Source organism: Coloeus monedula, assembly GCF_965178545.1.
Source record: "Coloeus monedula genome assembly, chromosome: 7".
NCBI classification, from domain to species: Eukaryota; Metazoa; Chordata; class Aves; order Passeriformes; family Corvidae; genus Coloeus; species Coloeus monedula.
Genome location: NC_138787.1, coordinates 21,721,529 through 21,739,735, shown reverse-complemented (window position 1 = coordinate 21,739,735; position 18,207 = coordinate 21,721,529). Strand labels below are relative to the sequence as shown.

General features: G+C 34.1%; 1 protein-coding gene across 5 annotated transcripts in view; it reads right to left on the bottom strand.

Moving 5' to 3' along the window:
- The window catches only part of LOC309574968 (sodium channel protein type 2 subunit alpha-like), a gene marked incomplete at both ends in the record, with an annotated part of 46,102 nt that overhangs the window by 17,504 nt on the left and 10,391 nt on the right, over positions 1 to 18,207 (bottom strand). For 3 of the 5 annotated variants that reach the window (XM_082285028.1, XM_082285027.1, XM_082285026.1), the window contains 9 exons: positions 6,189 to 6,641; positions 8,494 to 8,850; positions 9,561 to 9,734; positions 11,540 to 11,778; positions 12,608 to 12,740; positions 14,205 to 14,585; positions 15,233 to 15,523; positions 16,260 to 16,466; positions 17,302 to 17,443. In XM_082285028.1, the coding sequence (XP_082141154.1) occupies positions 6,189 to 6,641; positions 8,494 to 8,850; positions 9,561 to 9,734; positions 11,540 to 11,778; positions 12,608 to 12,740; positions 14,205 to 14,585; positions 15,233 to 15,523; positions 16,260 to 16,466; positions 17,302 to 17,443 (2,377 nt within the window). The remainder of the gene's footprint in view (positions 1 to 6,188; positions 6,642 to 8,493; positions 8,851 to 9,560; positions 9,735 to 11,539; positions 11,779 to 12,607; positions 12,741 to 14,204; positions 14,586 to 15,232; positions 15,524 to 16,259; positions 16,467 to 17,301; positions 17,444 to 18,207) is intronic. The other 2 variants (XM_082285029.1, XM_082285030.1) reach the window with 2 other exon arrangements.

The following is an 18,207-nucleotide window of genomic DNA, read 5'->3' as shown; positions in this document are numbered from 1 at the left end:
TAGCACACCGGTTGAACAGATGACATGAATTCAACTGAAAGTATAAAAGATGAACAACCACAAACACAAAAGGAACTGAAAAGAATCAATGTGTTTAGAACATGAAGTTATATATCTCATATAATTAATGGTAGCAGAATCAGAGATCAGAGCTTTTTAAAACTTATTTTTAATTACAAATGCAATTTTCTTTACTCTAGAAATAAAACTAGAGATCCCATGACCTATTTTGATATAAACCAGGTATCCTGGTTTCCTCTTTCTCCTACAGATGGTGTAGACTATAATCCTACTGCTTGAAGATTTACAGATTAAATTAAACATTGGTTGTGTTTTTTATGTGAGGGGCCCACTTTTCACTAAGATGCAGGTATCAAACAACAACAACTAAAAAAGAGATTGTAAAAATCAATACACATGGAAGAGTTTTATAATTAAAAAATTAGAAAGCGAGTTTCTTTGCTATTTACAAAAGAAGTCTTTGTAGAAGTCTAACTGATCTGGGGAATCATTCCAGGAAGAGAACTTCTGGGAAAGACAGAAATGTTCATCCTTCACCTTCCAGGGCCCTTAGCTGCTGCTCAGTTTACTAAACAGTGGTAAGAAGGCCACAATATATGTAAACTAAGCACTGGATTGAATGCATCAACTGATGCACTCAAAAGTTATTAAGCAGTTTTGACATTTGCAAATCTGCAGCTAAATAAGTTTTGTTTGAGAAAATTCCCTCAATATAATATTTTTTTTCTTTGTCACTGTTGGCAGTAATATGCTATTCAGATTTTGAATACATTAGTTTTTTTCAGTATAAAATTCTCCTGTACTGTTATCAGGACAAAATTTGATGCTTATGACCTTTTTCCTGACGGATTCAAGGTATCATGGTACAAATACTTCCATGAGTATTGTGACTACTACAAATTGTCCCACAGAAGCAACATACAATTGCTTGAAGCAATTAAAGTCAATCTTTACTGAGCATCACCATTAAAATAAAAAATGAAAAGTTTCAGATGATAACTTTAAAGAAAACTCTATAATAAGAGCTAATAACAGGTAGCCACAGATTGTTCACGTGATGCTACCTACTGGGCACTGAAATAGGAACGGAAAATCTGGAACGTTCCCAACCTCTGAAGCAAAGAACAGACATACCCGTAATACAGCTCTTAAGAGAAGGAATAGAAGGGAAACATTATCTCATGTAATTAAAAAGCCAAAAGCCACAGGATGACTGTGCTACATATTCTTGTCTTTTCATTTACTAAGGATCTCTCTCTCTTTCTTTTTAATTTAAGACCATCAAGTTTTTTTCCATGGGAGAAGAGGTAAAGAACTACAGTGAAATGTGAAAGACAATTGCTGATAACAGCACTTTGAAGAGAATGTTCAGGAACTTCTTAGTAAAGAGGATCCAAAAGTATTACTGTGCAGACACACAACAGAAACCTTTAGAACACCTGCATTACCCCTCTTAATATTCCATCCACTGGCTATTTGCCGAGTTAATCAGATCTATTTTAAGCAGGAAGTATTTCTTTAATTAAAAAAACCCTGATTTTTCCATTTAGCATCAACTATTAATTAAACAATAAAAAGGACACAAAGCACTCTTTTTTAATAATAATTTTGAATTATCACTGAGCATGGTACTCTTCAGCATAAACACAGCTAGTCACTTTAATTGGGATATTTTATTCACCTTTTTTCTGAAAGAATAAAAGTAATAATGTCTATAGATAAAGCTTGCCTATGTCTGAGAATGTCTATAGATAAATCTTCCAAAGCAACCAAAAGATTCTCCATAGAAAAGATCTACCTCTCCTACTCTACATAACTTAGAAAAAATTGGCATGTGCATCTACTAAAAAAAAGCATTGCCTTATCAGGCAGGGAAGCATAAGTAAGACAAAAGTCTTTCATCCAAATGAAAAAAATTTGTGTATTCTTCAGTTAAATGATTGGAAGCTCCCAGTTTACTGGTGTGCATGCTGCTCTACACTTGTCCAGACTCATGAAAGCAGAAGCTTGAGGCAGGAGCAGTGTCACGTAATATCCACGAAATAAGACCGATCCCCTCATACCTGGGACCTCTAGGATGGGATATTACCACATTCTACTCTTCCCTATTGAAGTGCCTTTTCTAAAATAGCTTCAAAAAATCCTTAGAAAGATATTTTTCCATTTCTTCTGAACAGTTTACCGTCCCCTTGAACACAAAAGAGAGATCAAAATACTTCCAATATATAATACAAAAGAATACATGGAAGATAATGCAAGATTCCACAACAAAACAGCACAAAGAAAATTTGTATTTGCAAAAGGATTACCTCAATGATCCCTAAATGGTAAAGAGCAGAACTGTCAAACTATTCAGAAGAGATCATCAGGAATAAGAAATGCATAGCTTGGTACAATTAAGCTATATAAAAAACTATGTAAGTTTTACGGTTCTGGAGTTTCTGAATTTAGATGTTTGAAAGTGTAGTAGTTCCTATTTTGACTTTTTAACAATTGTCTTAATTTTATCCTTATCCTTAGTTTTCCTATTTTATATTTCTTTCTTGTTAGAAGATCCTTATTTATATAGTTTTAAACCATCCAGATTTATTTAGACAGCTGCATAGAATTTTTGATTAAAGTTACATTTTATGTCTGTCTTTATAAAAATAAAGCAACTGGATTAAGTTCACAAAGAAACAATTCTTTATGACGAAGAACAAAACTTACATAAATGATTCCCTATATTCCAACCTTGCAGACACATACAAACTTCGTGACTAGAAAATAACTAAATCATTACATCCATATTCAAAATAACTATGTAGATGTATAAAAAAAAATACATTTGATTGTTCCTAGGAGTGTATCTTTCATCCTATATTTTAGCTTCTCTTATATGAGAAAACTGAAATGTGAATTATAAAAACATAGTGAACAAACACAAAACAATTTATATCAGAGATAAAAACATTTTAGCATACAAGTAACTATACATATAATATTACAGAGGCATTGGTCAGATGAACGTGATCAGAAAATGTTCATAATTACAAGACAGCTAAAAACATGGTGCAACAGATGAACAGAAAACATCAAGTGAGGACAACCTTTCAATTTTCATAAAATCATAGGTTGTTAACCTCTTTGAATCTTGAAAAGTGTTGATGCTTAATCATTCAGTTAACAATAATAAAAACTTACAAAGCATGCAGGTTATGCCACAGAAATAGTACAGAAAATACCAAAGATGTAACAAGGAGAGAAGAACATGTTGGTGTTGCCCTCAGTCATGCTGTGATGTGAGTCATGGGACTCAGCTTACAGAGCAGCTGTGTATGTTCCCACTACATTGCAACATATGGGGAAAAATGTATTGTAGCTGAATAGCATGCAGGCCAATCAATCTCAGAAGTGCCCATATATGTATGATTTCTTTAGGTAACCTGTATAAACATGCTGACACGTTGCTCTGCCTGGTTAAAAAGCACCAGATCTGCATTCTTGACTGATCCAGCTTGATTTTACTCCTGTGAGAAGAATGGTACGCAATGAAATTAAAACACGGTACCCTTTAGGTTGAGTACTGGAAACAGAAGTGTGGATTCCTACTTACTTAAAATATGTGTTTTCTAGATATGTCACACATTTGCAAAACATAACATTTTTAGGTGTGGATTAGAGCTTTAAGCACATCCAAGTACATAATGGAAGAGGTAAGATTAGCAGAACATCTGAAGCTCACAGATGTATACTGGACTTGGGCCTGAACGTAAATAACACCCCACAAACAAAAAACCAAACCACAACCAAAAATCCCTCCACCCTCAAATACTCAAAAAAAAAAAAAAAAAAAAAAAAAAAAAAAAAAAAAAAAAAAAAAAAAAAATTGAAAGGCCCAAACTAAGAAGACATACAGATACACCCACTCTTTAAGTATCCTTTAAATGGTATTACTAGACATGTAAAATAACAGAAATCTATTTCTCCTTGCATTTCATTTTCAAGGTTAATTCCTGGTCTTCACTAGATACTAAATAAGATACATCTAGGTCTTTTCTTTCAGAAAAAAGCTGCAGGCAAAAAAATGTAAATCAGACCACCTTAAACACGGAAACTTCTACATAAGCAGTTTTTCCCAGCATTGTTAACTATTTAACTGGATGACTTAAAAAAAAAAATTCAAACAGTTTAAGGTGCATTATGGATAGTAGCAGACATCGAAATGAAAAACAAATCCCCACGCTTAGCAATAAACCTATAACTTCCTCAGTTTGTCTTCTGGGATAAAACTGATCTCACTTCTTAGAAATAACTTCCCAAGGATTCTTTAAATGAGGTAGCTATATAACAACTCCAGCATAAACTGCTCCCATTTAAAGGGGAAGTCTGAAAGAAAGACCTGAACTAATCTACAAGATGAAAGACAATTTCCCTACTGACTATGAACAAGTGTACATGAAATAGAAGGGTTTTGTTAGTTTATGTAACTCCTGTGGTTTCCAATTCTCAACCACTTTTCCAAACCTGAGTGTGTCAAAATTGATACCAGGTAACTTTATCTTATAAACAGCTAGTGCTTATGTATCACCTTGAATATCAGAGGTGAGAAGGCATAGATTCTGTCACAAAATTCTAAAATACAAAATAGTCAAGAACCAGGCATCTTCACCTGAAGGATAATTTCCAAGCAAGTGTTAGATTTAAAGCTGAATTTCCTGGATTAATCAAATATTCCTTCCACAAAACCAAGTTTCATTAAAACACTAAGAAATCCAGTAACCTTTAGTCAGATTAGTAATATGTAAAAGTTGTAGAAGCTATTCAGCAAACATTATAGCTTCATTACATAGTTCAGTTAATGTTTTAAACAGGTTAAGAACACTGTTTGCTTTGCTTTAAGGAAGCCTCTTAGTAATGTAAGGTCTTCTCAACTGAGTGGTCAATGTAACATATGCAGCAACAGAATCTCCAAAAAGTAGATGGAACAAATCAAGCATCAGGAAACAAGCTACTGAAATAACAAAAATAAGTGTCATACTACTGAACACTGTACTCTGCAATAAAAGAAACACTTAACGAGTACCTTATTACACCTTTCTAAATCTGATTTCACTACACTTTGCTGGAATGAACTTATTTTCTAAACTTTGGAAGTAATACTGGCAAATTAATTGCCAGTTCAAAACAAAGCAACTGAAAACCTAAAAAGCCCATAACCAACCAAAAATCTCTCAGACTCATCAACTGAATGCCCAAAAACCAACCACACACAAAAAATACCCCCAAAAACCAAAACAATCCAGACAAAGCAATCCAGACTGGAGTACAGTTTTCTGCACAAGTGATGATATTCTATTTATGTCCTCATGTCTTCGGGTGCCAGAGGTGGTGATACCAGACACAGTCTGCTCTCGAGCCACAGATCGCAATCTGAAGTTTTAGTCTTTCAAAATCCTGCCGAAATGATTTTGCTTTTCATCTCAGTCTGCAGCTGCTGAAATATGACTACAATCCTAGAGCTGACGCAGTTTAAAATCAGGCAGTTGTTTTAGAAGTGACAGGTTCAAAACTCCCAAAACCAAGCAAGAAATTAATACTTTTTCATTCAGTAATTCTATTTTTTTCTTGAGTTTGTAGTTGATGCATTCACCTTATAATATGAACATTGCTCCCTTGGCTTTCCCCATCATTTTGACTTCAGAACATGAAAACTGTTGTTACTGCTCTCATTAGCCTGAGTCAGCACCTCTGTTAAGTTTATCCAGTAAACATAATGCCAATTTTCCTCAAAGAGTATTAATATTCTTTATTAATATCTTCTCTAATAATTTTAAATAGCAGTTTACTTACATTTGTCGTTCACAGAAACATTACAATTATAAAAAAACCCAGTCTTCTGACACTGTTTATTCTAGACACATATACTAGTTTTTCTATTCAACTAACAATTTGGTAAAGTTTGCTTTTTAAATATCTTTATAAATGGGTTCACAAAAACTTACACAGTTCTACCAGGATTTCCTACTCTCTTGAATTCCACTTTCCCATTTCAGATTATTCACTCTCAGTACAGTCCAAGAATCTTGAGTTACAATTGCTTTGCATTTCTAAGCAGGAAGAATTACACTGAAACAATATATTTGGTGTAATTCGTTCATCCAAAATATAAAATATTTAAATTTTACCTCCTTGCTTTCCTCCAAATCCGAGTCACTGCTAAATTCTTCTGTATTCAGATGTTCAAAATCAGACTCTCCAACAGCTATTGGTACTGTAACAGTAAGACTTGGGTTGTTTATGAATGATGTATAATCATTGCCACCTATAACAGTGGCCATTCCATTCTCATTTTTGCCATAATTCGTATCTATCCTTAGTTCAGTGATGGTACAGTTGGAAGTGCAATGGTTTCTCTCATCATTCAACTGATCTGTTGCTGTTCTTTGATTTACAGCAGCTTGTTTTCCCAAACAAGACTTTCGGACACATTCACCTGCTTTTTTTTTCACATAATCTATCCCTTTCTGAATTCTTGCAACAGCAATCTGCAAGTTGTTCATTTCATTATCATCCTCTGTAGCAGCAAGGTTGTCTGAACTAAATGAACTCAGTAGCAAGGCCAGAAAAAGATTCAATACCTAATTAAAAAAAAAAAAAAAAGGCAAAGACAACAGAGCAGAATTTTTTTCATTTTTCATTCACATGCTTCTTATGAACCCATTATGAACACAGGCTTTGTGTTTTCATTCACAGTATATGATTCTGAAAGTACGCAGTAAACAAAATGCAAATGTAATTTGAGCACAATACCTTCCCTATACCTCAACACAGGGGATTTTGTACCTTTGCATTGCTTAGGTTTGTAGAAGGTCAGAAATTAATGATTCTTTGGTATTGTCTGAACAGATTCAACATACTTGCTTTTCTGGCAAATGGCAGCACTCTGCAAAAGAAGGCAGAACTGATCTGTGCAGAAAACACACTTTCTATGTGCTGGTCCAAACTCACACAAATATTTTGTTGTACGCGGCTTAAAAAATCAGGAATGCACCCTGTCTTTTAACCCCCAGGTCACCCTTTTCCCACAGCAAGACAAAACATAGAACATACATCAGTTATAAAAGCACAGAGTTTACCAGGAACTCAAAAACCAAAGCAACAGAGTACCAGTTCTTAAAATCTTCAAATCAGCTCTCCTTTCAGCTTGGAAGACAAGATGAAAAAATGCGTTGGGAACACAGAAAGACAAATGGATAAAACAGCCCTGAACACACAGCAGGGATGTCTACTCATGTAAGAAATTCTCCTAGAGCTATGGAATAAAATCAGAATACAGTAAATACTGTGGAAATATTCACATAGGTGGATGCTTCATTCCACAAAGTTCTGTCTTCTGGTTTAGAAGACTACTTATGGAGTATGTTTTGTCTAATCAAACAACTTCACAGTTGTCTTCATTATAAGACAATAGATTTATAGAAAATCCTGAAGCAAGTGGCTGTGCAACTAGAAGCAGTGCTGGCTTGGTTTAAAGATAATCACCTTACTCCTCTTAGAAATTTTATTCCTAAAGAATACTTCCAGGATGGCTAATTTAAAATCTCTTCTGCTACTGAGAGTTGTTTAAAGCAGAGATGCAGAATAATAGAGGGAATGAGAAAAGCAGAGCAATTAATGTCTTAAATACTGGCGAGTTAAAAAATATAAAACATATTTAAAAGGAGAAATTTATACTCATACAAACTAGTGGCAATCTGATGCTTTTCTCTGAAAAAGAAAGAGCAGGTATAATACAGACCACTTTAGAAGTATCTGTAGAAAGCAATTATGAAATAGGAAGCAAAAAAAGCGAAGAAGGAAAAGGAAACCTGAAGTAATTGAATCTGGGTTTTTTCCTGCATAACTTCCTTCTAATTCAAGTTTCCTTACCCCACTTGTGTAAAATGCTGGCTGTGCAGCAAGCAGGTCTCAAAATGGCATACATTCCAGAGTCTTAAGAATGTAACGGCAGTCTTTTAGATAGGAAAGATCAGAAAAAATGTTAAAAAAAGGCCCAAGAACCTGCCTATGTGTGATTGGAAGTGATGACTGAATCAGTTAGGGAGAAAAGACCCTGCTACATCCTCTTCTGCAAATAGGAAACTTCCACCCTGGAAGTCCAACACTGGGGGTGCCTTTGCTCTTCTCTCCCTCTCTAGGTAACCAGGAGTAGTCCACAATACCCTGAACGCCAGTCCTGCATGTTCTTACCCACATCCTCTGAATTGCACTCTGGACCCCTGAGGGGGGTCATCCTCCGACCTGAGGATTCTATATAGGATCAGAAATCTAACAAACAGAAAACTCTATTTCAGAGCCTATACTTGTAACAAATCCAAAATTATTAAAATCATATTTAAAAATCACATTCAATAATACTTTTATAATGAATTACTGGTTATCTTACCTTTCATATTCTAAATTAATTGTAAAATTATTTTGGCTACATACCACTAGGTTTCCAATCACCATGACCATCATGAAGACTGTAAGGCACATGGCTTGGCCAGCAACCTCCATGCAGTCCCACATCGTTTCTATCCATTCTCCACACAGCACTCGGAATACAATCAGGAAAGAGTGGAAAAAGTCGTGCATGTGCCAGCGAGGAAGTTCACAGTCACTGGAGATCTTGCAGACACATTCCTTGTAGCTTTTGCCAAACAGCTGCATCCCAACCACAGCGAAAATGAACACAATGATGGCCAGCACCAGGGTCAGATTCCCCAGAGCTCCCACTGAGTTGCCAATAATTTTAATCAGCATATTTAGAGTTGGCCAAGATTTTGCCAATTTGAAAACTCGCAACTGGAAAACAAAAACATGCAGGCATCATTTGCAGTAGTTACAAAAGTGCTATAGAAATAACAATGTACTACAAACTAATGACTCTCAGCAACAGCAAAAAGAAGAAACTTCTACGTGATTCCAACAACCGTAACTTTAACAGGATTTCATGAAATCCACACTTTTAGAAAGTAATAAATTTTAGACTTGGCTCTTTTTTTTTCTTGTTTTTTTTAGCATATCTATTCTTTTCCACATAAAAGAAACAGCACACTGGTTGTATTTGTTCAGACAGTGGATTCTGAACATGTCATACACCTTGGACATTACATGTAGAAACAAATTAAAATAACATTTTTCTAATAAAATAAAGCTCTTTTTTGCTAAGGGGAAAAGAAAATTCAATCTTCTTAAAATTTATTAAACCCATGAATTTTATAATTCCTACATATCAAAAGAACACCTCTAGCTTTTTTGCCATTTCCAGATATGGAAGTGTTTAAACAATTATAATAAAATTACAGCTCTTTCCCTTGAAAGAATATTTGCTTCTGAACAATAAAACAGCACACAGTATTCAATGACAACATAAATAATTTGTAAAACATGCTTGCAGAGACATCCCATGTCACTTACTAAAAAGTATACCTAATGCAAAGAGGTGTCTTATTTATATGAATAGAGTTGAAATAGAAATATAATTCATTAATTAATGCAGATATATTATTTACCAATCTGAATGATCGGAGAACAGATAATCCATCCACGTTTGACAAAAAAAGCTCCACCAAACTAAGAGTAACTATAAAACTATCAAAAATATTCCAGCCAACTTGGAAATAATAAAAAGGATGCATGGCAATTATCTTGAGAACCATTTCTGCTGCAAAAATTCCAGTAAAAACCTGAAGAAAGAATTTTTATTGTTACTTTTTAGATGAATGTGAAGAAGTTGAACCAGCAGATAAGGAACAACTCTAAGTAAGAAGTAACATCCCTCTTACAGCAGGATGTCACTAAGGAAAGCTATCACAAGCTGAACACGACAGAGAAGGTAAGTAGCAACATCAAAACGAGCTGTAGCATAAATATGTAACTTCAGTTAAAGCTGAGATACATTTAGTGTCTACTGAAGAATAAGCTATTCCTAACAGGCCTCCAGTTTGCTCCTTATATCTGCCATCCATCTAATTAAAGGAATTTTCCCCAGCAAGATAATACACTCACTCTTGACAGAATGGAAGCTGCTTTAACAAAGGTGTGTGGAAAAACATGAACTGGTCATAAATTGATGTACTATTAATGAAGTCTATATAAGAACTCCCAGATAAGCTTCTCTCTCTAACTGCCAAAAAAGGTCAATTGTGCCAAGGCCTGTGTTTGAAGTAGAACTCCTTTCTGACTCTGAGTGCCTCTGATATCTTCTGAAGCAGAAGGCAAACAACATCTCTGAAATAAATTCATTGTACTTACTGTAGATGTATGATCACCAGTATAAAACTGCATAAATTACTATCTTTTACTAGATAGATGAAAAAAAGTTCAAAAAAATCAGAGCATTTTATAGTCTTTAAAAGGTAGTGCTACAGAGTCCAAAAAGGAAGAAAGCAACTCCTGAAACTACACCAGTTTCATAGCAGCATATTGGCTGACTGGGAGCACACACAAATCCTTGGCATGAAGGAACACTTATACTCACACATATTAAACTACTCCATTACATAGGAAATGTAGAAATGGTAATTTCTTGGGTAAAACACACAGACAAGATCACAAGACAGCTCTCTGAAACAAATATTGACCCTCACCTATTTGTCCTCCCTATCTCTTCTTCAAATACATCCTGCATATATTTTAAACAGCAACATGAGATGTTTATCTTCTACAGATAATGATCTCTAATTCCAGGCTAAGGTGAAAACACTGAACTATATCTGTATTGGCTAAAAATACCAGCATACAATTTAAATGTCGATACATTAACTCTGTATTTCAGTGCATGTTACCAACATGTATTGGAATAACTAAATTGTTTTAATATTTTTCCACATCATAATCACCAGAATAACCACTTAGAATAAGCATAGGTTAAGAAGTATAACATATGCGTATTATTGCTGTTATAAACCAAACAAAGCTACCTCACCAAACCCAACCCACAGACTGTGTTCACTAAGGAACAGAACCCAACTGTATCAACAGATACTCTTAGAACATTCTAAGTCACACATTCTTTGCCTTCCAAATTGTTATGGACCAATCCAATAAATGGTCTTCAAGGAAATACAACATCAATCCACAGAAATAGCAGTGAAAAATAGCAATGCAAAATAGCAATGCAAAATAGCATTCAACTCTTTTTGTGTTATCAATGGTACCTACAGTAAAAAGGATCTAATTTGGCTCCTATTTTTTTTCATAATACTAAACAAAAGCATGTCAGATTTCTTTCAGTTTCATGTCATTCAAACTCTGGCTGTTGGAAACTCTATATGAAGTAGTTGTAATACAGAAATCAAACTTTAAGATAAACATCTCTCAAATACTCTTATATACAACATATTCCAAATGGTATTTTTAGACTCTTTTTAGTACAATTAAACCTTTAACATTTATTTTATGGGATGACAATAAAAATAATAAAAGCAATTCTATTCCAAAGAGAAACCAGGTTCCAACTGTACCAAATCTTATGCATTGAAGGACTTACCAGATTTCCTATTTTAAGTACAGTGTCAAAATGTTCAGTCATTGGATAATGTTCCATGGCCATAAATAGTGTGTTTAAAACTATGCAAACAGTGACAGCCAGATCAACAAATGGATCCATTACAATAAATTCAACTACACTCTTTACTTTTAACCAGGTCTCACAACACTCCCAAATTAAGAAAGTGCGGGCAAACTTATCCCAGCGTGGTGGACATTTTTGTCTGGATCCTGCAAGTTCTGGAGAAAAAGGGAAATTCATAGTGAACAAGTTTTGGAGAAACTGAAGATAAATTTTTATCTGCTTTTTCAGGTTTTAATCTTTATACCGATAACAATTAAGGACACTTGGAGGAACATCCTCAGATTTCCAGGAACTTAATTAATTGTTTCTGACTCAAAAGGTTTTAGAAGACTAAAAGAAAAATCTCAAGTGTTCTGAGCAAATAATTTAAAAACTTGTCTAATTTTAATATAATATGATCTTGTTTAAAAAACAAACAAACAAAAAAAAGCCATAAAAACTATGCTTATGCTTAGGGATCTTTTTTCAGTAAAACTTTCAACTTCAAAGTCCTCTTAAATGACAGAGTACTTATCTTCAGGAAAAACAACATTAATTTTAGCCTGAATAGGGTTTTGAAAATTACTCAATGATTTTCATGATTTTCACTAGTAATTATTCCACTGTTCCAAGTAATCCTTGTACAAATTTTCTTCTCCTTATTAACTAAAGCCTGGTCTTTAATTTTCTCTAATATTTTTACAGTATAGTTAGTGGAAAATATATCACAAGGCATTTCTTCCAATAACTACATTGCTAAGCACAAATAACTAGCATAAAACACACACACATTTTGCCTATTTTAATTAGAATGAGTTTTTTACTTTAGCCTGCTTATCAGACTCCTTCCTTTCTTTTTCCACTATGTACATGCTTTTCCCTGTTACTCAGTTTATGTATTGGCAACGGCTATTCTTGTCTTCTGTATTTGCATTGTGATAAAATATCTTCAAGTATGTCTAAGACTATGCCAAGGAAGTTCAAGTATCTACAGCTGTAACACACCTTCCATTCTATTTGTGATAACATCAGCTAGACTCATGGCCCTTTCCCTTAAATTGGGATCCTCCAGCAACTCCATTGATATTTGATACGAACTTGAACGTCTGTTTTTTAATTCTATTTCTGTGGTAGTTCTCTACAAAAAAAAAAAAAAAAGAAAAAAAAGAAGAGGTGTATAAATTAAATTCAGCTTTACAAATACTGTGATGTTTCTTAGATTACTATTTTCATGCTATACTTCCAAATACTATTAATACTTATAAAACATTAAGAAAAACATTTGGATATTTAGTTCCCAAATCCCACCACATTATACTCAAATATTAACTCTGCTTTAGACACCAAGAAATTTCGGAGGGGGCCACAGCCAAGGAAACAAAGCAAGAACTGCAGAACTACAGAAATTCCAAGTTCCCAGTTCCATGCTTTCTCTACCAATATTTCCGTGCTAAACTAGTTCATTCACAAGATACTTCTCACAAGTGATTAATGCTAGGAAGATTTTACAGCAACAACTAGTCCACAAAAGTAAGTTTTAAAGATCAGTTGATCTCATTACATATTGAAAACTTACTTAAATTATATTTTCTAAATTTAATCGCTATCAACTCTGATTTATTTTATGAATTTCAACTGAAGAAACAGCATGTCTGACTTAATTGATCCCAAAAATGAACTCTTGTTTTACATGATTTTATTTTAAAAAATGAAAGCAGTGTTATAACTATAGCACTGAGCACACCTCAGTTATGAAGAAGTTTTGAATGTATAAGGATGGGTAGATTTTTTTTTACAGTACCTTAAATAAATGCATGGAAATAAAAGTATAATAAACTGCAAGAAGATTATAACTGCAAGGAAGCTGGCTGATGTACTTTCACTTCCTTACAGAAGTTTCTGTTTCAGTAAAATAACAATTTTAGGAAAAAGCATGCAGATGTCTCTGCTCCATTCCTAAAGCAGACTGAGGGAAAAGGGAAAACTGAGCAGAATTAACGTGTTTTGTTGGTTTGGGGTTTTTGTTTTGGTTTTTTTTTTTAATTATACCCTGATCCTAGGCAGTGAGCAACTCTGATAGTCTCTGAAACCCAGGAGGAGAAAATGCTTTCAGAACTTTTAAAATGTCAACATAATCTTAAAGACTATGCTGTATTTGCACAATACCAAATGTATGAACAAGGGAGAAAAGCTGAACCAGCAGATTACTGACAGAGATTTAGAAAATACTCTTAAAAGGAGGCTAAAACCATAAAGAAAAAAAATTGGAACAATCTAATAATGTACAGGAAGTTTAGAGTTGAACATCCTATTTTGGGTTCTAAGACAGATTTAGCAATGGAAATTTATTATTAATCTGATTTACTAAGCAGGTGTATGCATATCCTTGCATGGCAAGTATATAAAAACTTGCTACTTTGCTCTCTTTCATGCTTCAGCCTCTCACTTTTGATCGAATCACTTCAAACCCATTTCATTACAGTAAGATCTGCAAAACCATTCACAACCTCTCATCCATTTTCAACACAATTAATTTCATTGAAACATTGTCTATGCAATAAAGAAAGGCCATGAAACCTGGAGTAATTTAATACTTTCTTACATTGCCATCAGTTGTTGGTTTATCTATTATCACCTCTGGCAGAAGTTGACCAGTAGGAGACAACAGACCTGGCGGTCCATCCACTAAGGAAACCACTCCATTGCAATCCACAGTGCTGTGCATCTTCCCATTTACTGGGAGGACTGTCAGCCTCCTGGATGACCTACTGGCCTGGCTAATGTTACTGCTGCGCCGTTCACCGTGTCTGCGCGGCAAAAACAGAGAACCTCTTCTGCTCGAATTATCCTCAAATGTGCTGTGCTCATCATCAGCAAAGTCATTTTCAGATCCTCTCTCTCTTCTGTAGTCTCTAAAACTGAAAAGACTTGTTCTGCTACTAGGCCTGGGAGAAAACAGGGAGCCATGAACACTCAGCAAAGACTGCAAAGGAAACATAAAAAATTACAGTCTGGAGATTATAAGTGTACAAAATGCATGTCTATGTATTAGAAAAACAATAATAATTTATATTCCCCAGGAATTTGTCAGTGTTATCTTTAATACACTGCCTCAGGCTGATCTCAAAGATGCATTACAGATGAAAGTCATCTGAATGCATAAATTTACAGTATACCTAAAAAAATAACTGGAGAGAAAAAAAAATAACATGTATAAGGCCATAGTAGTTTCAACTTCTGCTTTAAAGAGAAAAATCAAGATTTATATAAGCTCCAATGATCCACATAGATCATGCATTATGTTAAAAGATATCAATACCTTAAGTCTTCTACATTCATACATTATACTTAAATTTTCCTTTTATGAATTAAGAAGGCATTTCTATTTCAGATTAACTAGGAAAATGCAATGTTTCTATGCATGTTAAGGTCCTAAATAAGAAAAGGAGAGAAAACAAAACATTTTCTTAGGTACACTCTAGAAAATAATACCAACAGTAAGTTGGTATTTAAGAGAATGTTACATTATCTTTCCTTTGTTGCCTCATTTTGCAAAGTTGCCGTGAAGTTTGTTGGATATGACAGTTATCTCACAAATTCCAAACATGACAACTGCATTACTCACAGTACCTGGTGGGGTGATGTAAACGGCTTCCCATAAGTTAGTCTGTTCCCATCAAAAGAAAAACGGAAACCTTTCCTTTTGATACTGCCATCTGATTCAGATTTTGGAAGCTTTTCATCCTTCATGTCATCCTCTTCTCCAGAGAGCTCTCTCTGCCTTCTTTTCTTCCTTCTATTTCTTCTTTCTTTGGCACTTTTTGAGCTAAGCTTGGATGCATCTGAAGAACTATCTGAGGGTGCAGCAATCCCACTTTCACAGCTGTACTCAGTCAGGTCTGCTGCAGCTGCTGCTATTGCCTGTCACAGCAATTATTTAACAAGATGCTTCATAAATCACACCATTTTTAAAGAAGCCCTTGTTCCTACGATTTATATCAAATTACTTCTAGTAAACAGCATAGTTGGGTTTGTGCAAAACTACAAATGAAATTCTGTAGTCTGAATGGAATTTGGAGTTCTAGTTTGCATCCATATTGTGGAGTCAGCCCACATTGTCTACAGCCACAAAGTTCATTAGAAAATATTTGAAAATGAATAAATTAGAGTGAAATCAACAGCAAACAAAAGAGCTAAACAGAGTCATACTTCAGTCTGTATTAATTTAGTAAACTAATCCTGACTTTTATTGTAAGTAGCTTCCTTAAGCTGCTTCCAGTTTTTGATTCACTGGTAGCAGCACAAGTAGCAAAAATGAATCAGAAATTTATAGATAAAAATATTTTACACTCTAATCAAGGCTTGAAAAGTATTGAAATTATTTCGAAGATGAGAATTTGCAAAATCATCGCGACAGTGTACTAGATACTACCCCAAGATAAGAGATATTTATTTAAAACTATTATTCTGATTTGGAGACTACTCTTTGTTCTCAGTTCAGAAATCCATTCACACTTTAGATATTATATATTTCAAAAGCAATCTAGAGCCATAGAAAAAGCAGTCTAAAGTACTTAAACTAAACAAAGTACTTAGATTACTAAACAAATAGCATGCAAAGGAACACACTAAAGCCCAGACTCTTGTTAGAAAATACCTGAGCTTCCTCTTGCTGTTTCCGCAGTTGTTCAAGCTTCAGCTTAAAGTCTGCCTCCCTCTGCTCTGCTTCAACAATAGTTGCTTGATTTTGTTCTTCATAGGCCATGGCAACCACAGCCAAAATTAAGTTGATCAAATAGAAGGAACCCAGAAAAATCACCACAACAAAAAATATCATGTATGATTTGCCAACAGCTCTTAGTGTCTATAGGGGGAGAAGAGAAATCATTCATCTGATGAAGAAATGCATCAGTTCTGCAGTTCATAAGCATTAATGACTTTGAAAAGTGCAAAACTAATAGTGAGTTTGTGTTCCTTCAGCAGTAAAATCGTAAGAGTTTTCTGAATTACAAACTAATCAAAATAAAGGGAGAATTCTTGTATGTGAAAAACATGTCTAAGGATCATGCTGCTCTGAGAAAAACCTCTTTCAATGCCTAATAATCTTGAAAAGTATGTGGGATCAGAGTTATTAATGTAAGCCACATATCACAGGTTGGAGGCTTAGAATGCTTACCATGTATTAGCATGATTTCCCTTTGAAATAACCAAAAAAACTAAAAATGGCACAATTGATTAGATAATTAGAAGATAGTATTTATTACAATTAACACATTCGCACACACCATATATTGAAAAGCTACGGTAAGAAAGTTAATTTATATCGAGTTGTGCATTCTTAGTTAAAAAAAATACATATTAAAAGTACTGAAATTAAGGTACAGGTTTTGCTGTCATGAAGTATTTTTACAATTTAAACTCAATATTGACATTTTTGAAAATATTTTGAGGCACAAAATGAAACATACACGGCAAAAATTAAATTAAGGATCAAAAAAACCCTCATGTGCTTCTTCAGAAATCATGTGAGTTTCTGTACTAAGTGTCCATGTCTGCTTAGTTTTGCAACCAAATTTGCTTCCTTTGACAAATTTCAAGTGCTAACAATAGCAGTGGTATGTAATATAAATAAGAATGGCCTTTCCATGATTGATTTGAGGCCAGTAAGAACACTAACCACCATTTTTTAATATACTCACCAACTGATAAAGATTTTCCCAATAGTCCTGCGTCATCAGTCGAAACAGTGACAAGAAAGCCCAGCTGAATGTGTCAAAGCTAGTGTATCCATAGTTGGGGTTTCTACCAGCTTTCACACAAATAAACTCTTCTGGACATTTACTAGGATGGAAAAAAAAAAAAGAAAAAGAGGCAAAAGAATCCATATACAAATTTCATATAACACTTTTTTTTTTAATATTATTGTTTCTTGAGCTTCTTATGAAGTTTCATCTGTGGAAGGTGCTGCCATTTATGGCTTAAAACAATTCAAAAAGTAGTGAGGAAATTAAAAGAGTGTTCTTTAAAGAAAAATCCAGAGAGAGCAAACAAGTAATGACAATATTTCCTTCTATGCCCTTTCACAATTATAAACAAAATAAAGTTTATTATCAACAGTTTAATATTAATTCTGCAGATACCTCTTCAATGAAAATAATATATGTATTTAACACAGAGATTTCAATAGGTAGATACTTCCATGCAAGAAAAAGACAGCCAGCACACACATTTTATGCTGAACTTTGTTTGTTAGTAAGGTTTGCACACCAGATTTCTTGGCTTCTTCACATCTGTGAGTCTAATTAACAAATTCTACCAATTCATCAAGAGCAAATAACCAGCATAGGGATAGTTTTATCTCCTGAAATTGTTCCTGAAATATTGGTTTTGAGAGTAGGTGACACAATTTTGATATCAAGTATAAGCACACTGTTTCAACTATGATTGAAAGACAGAAGAGACTCTTGTCTCCAAAACCTCTAAAAAACCGTATGAAGATTTCTTTTCATATGTGTATGTCTACTTGATGTGCATTTACACACACACACAAAATTATCTCATAGTTACATATATAAGTTAAATGTTTACAAAAATAGTTTGAGTAT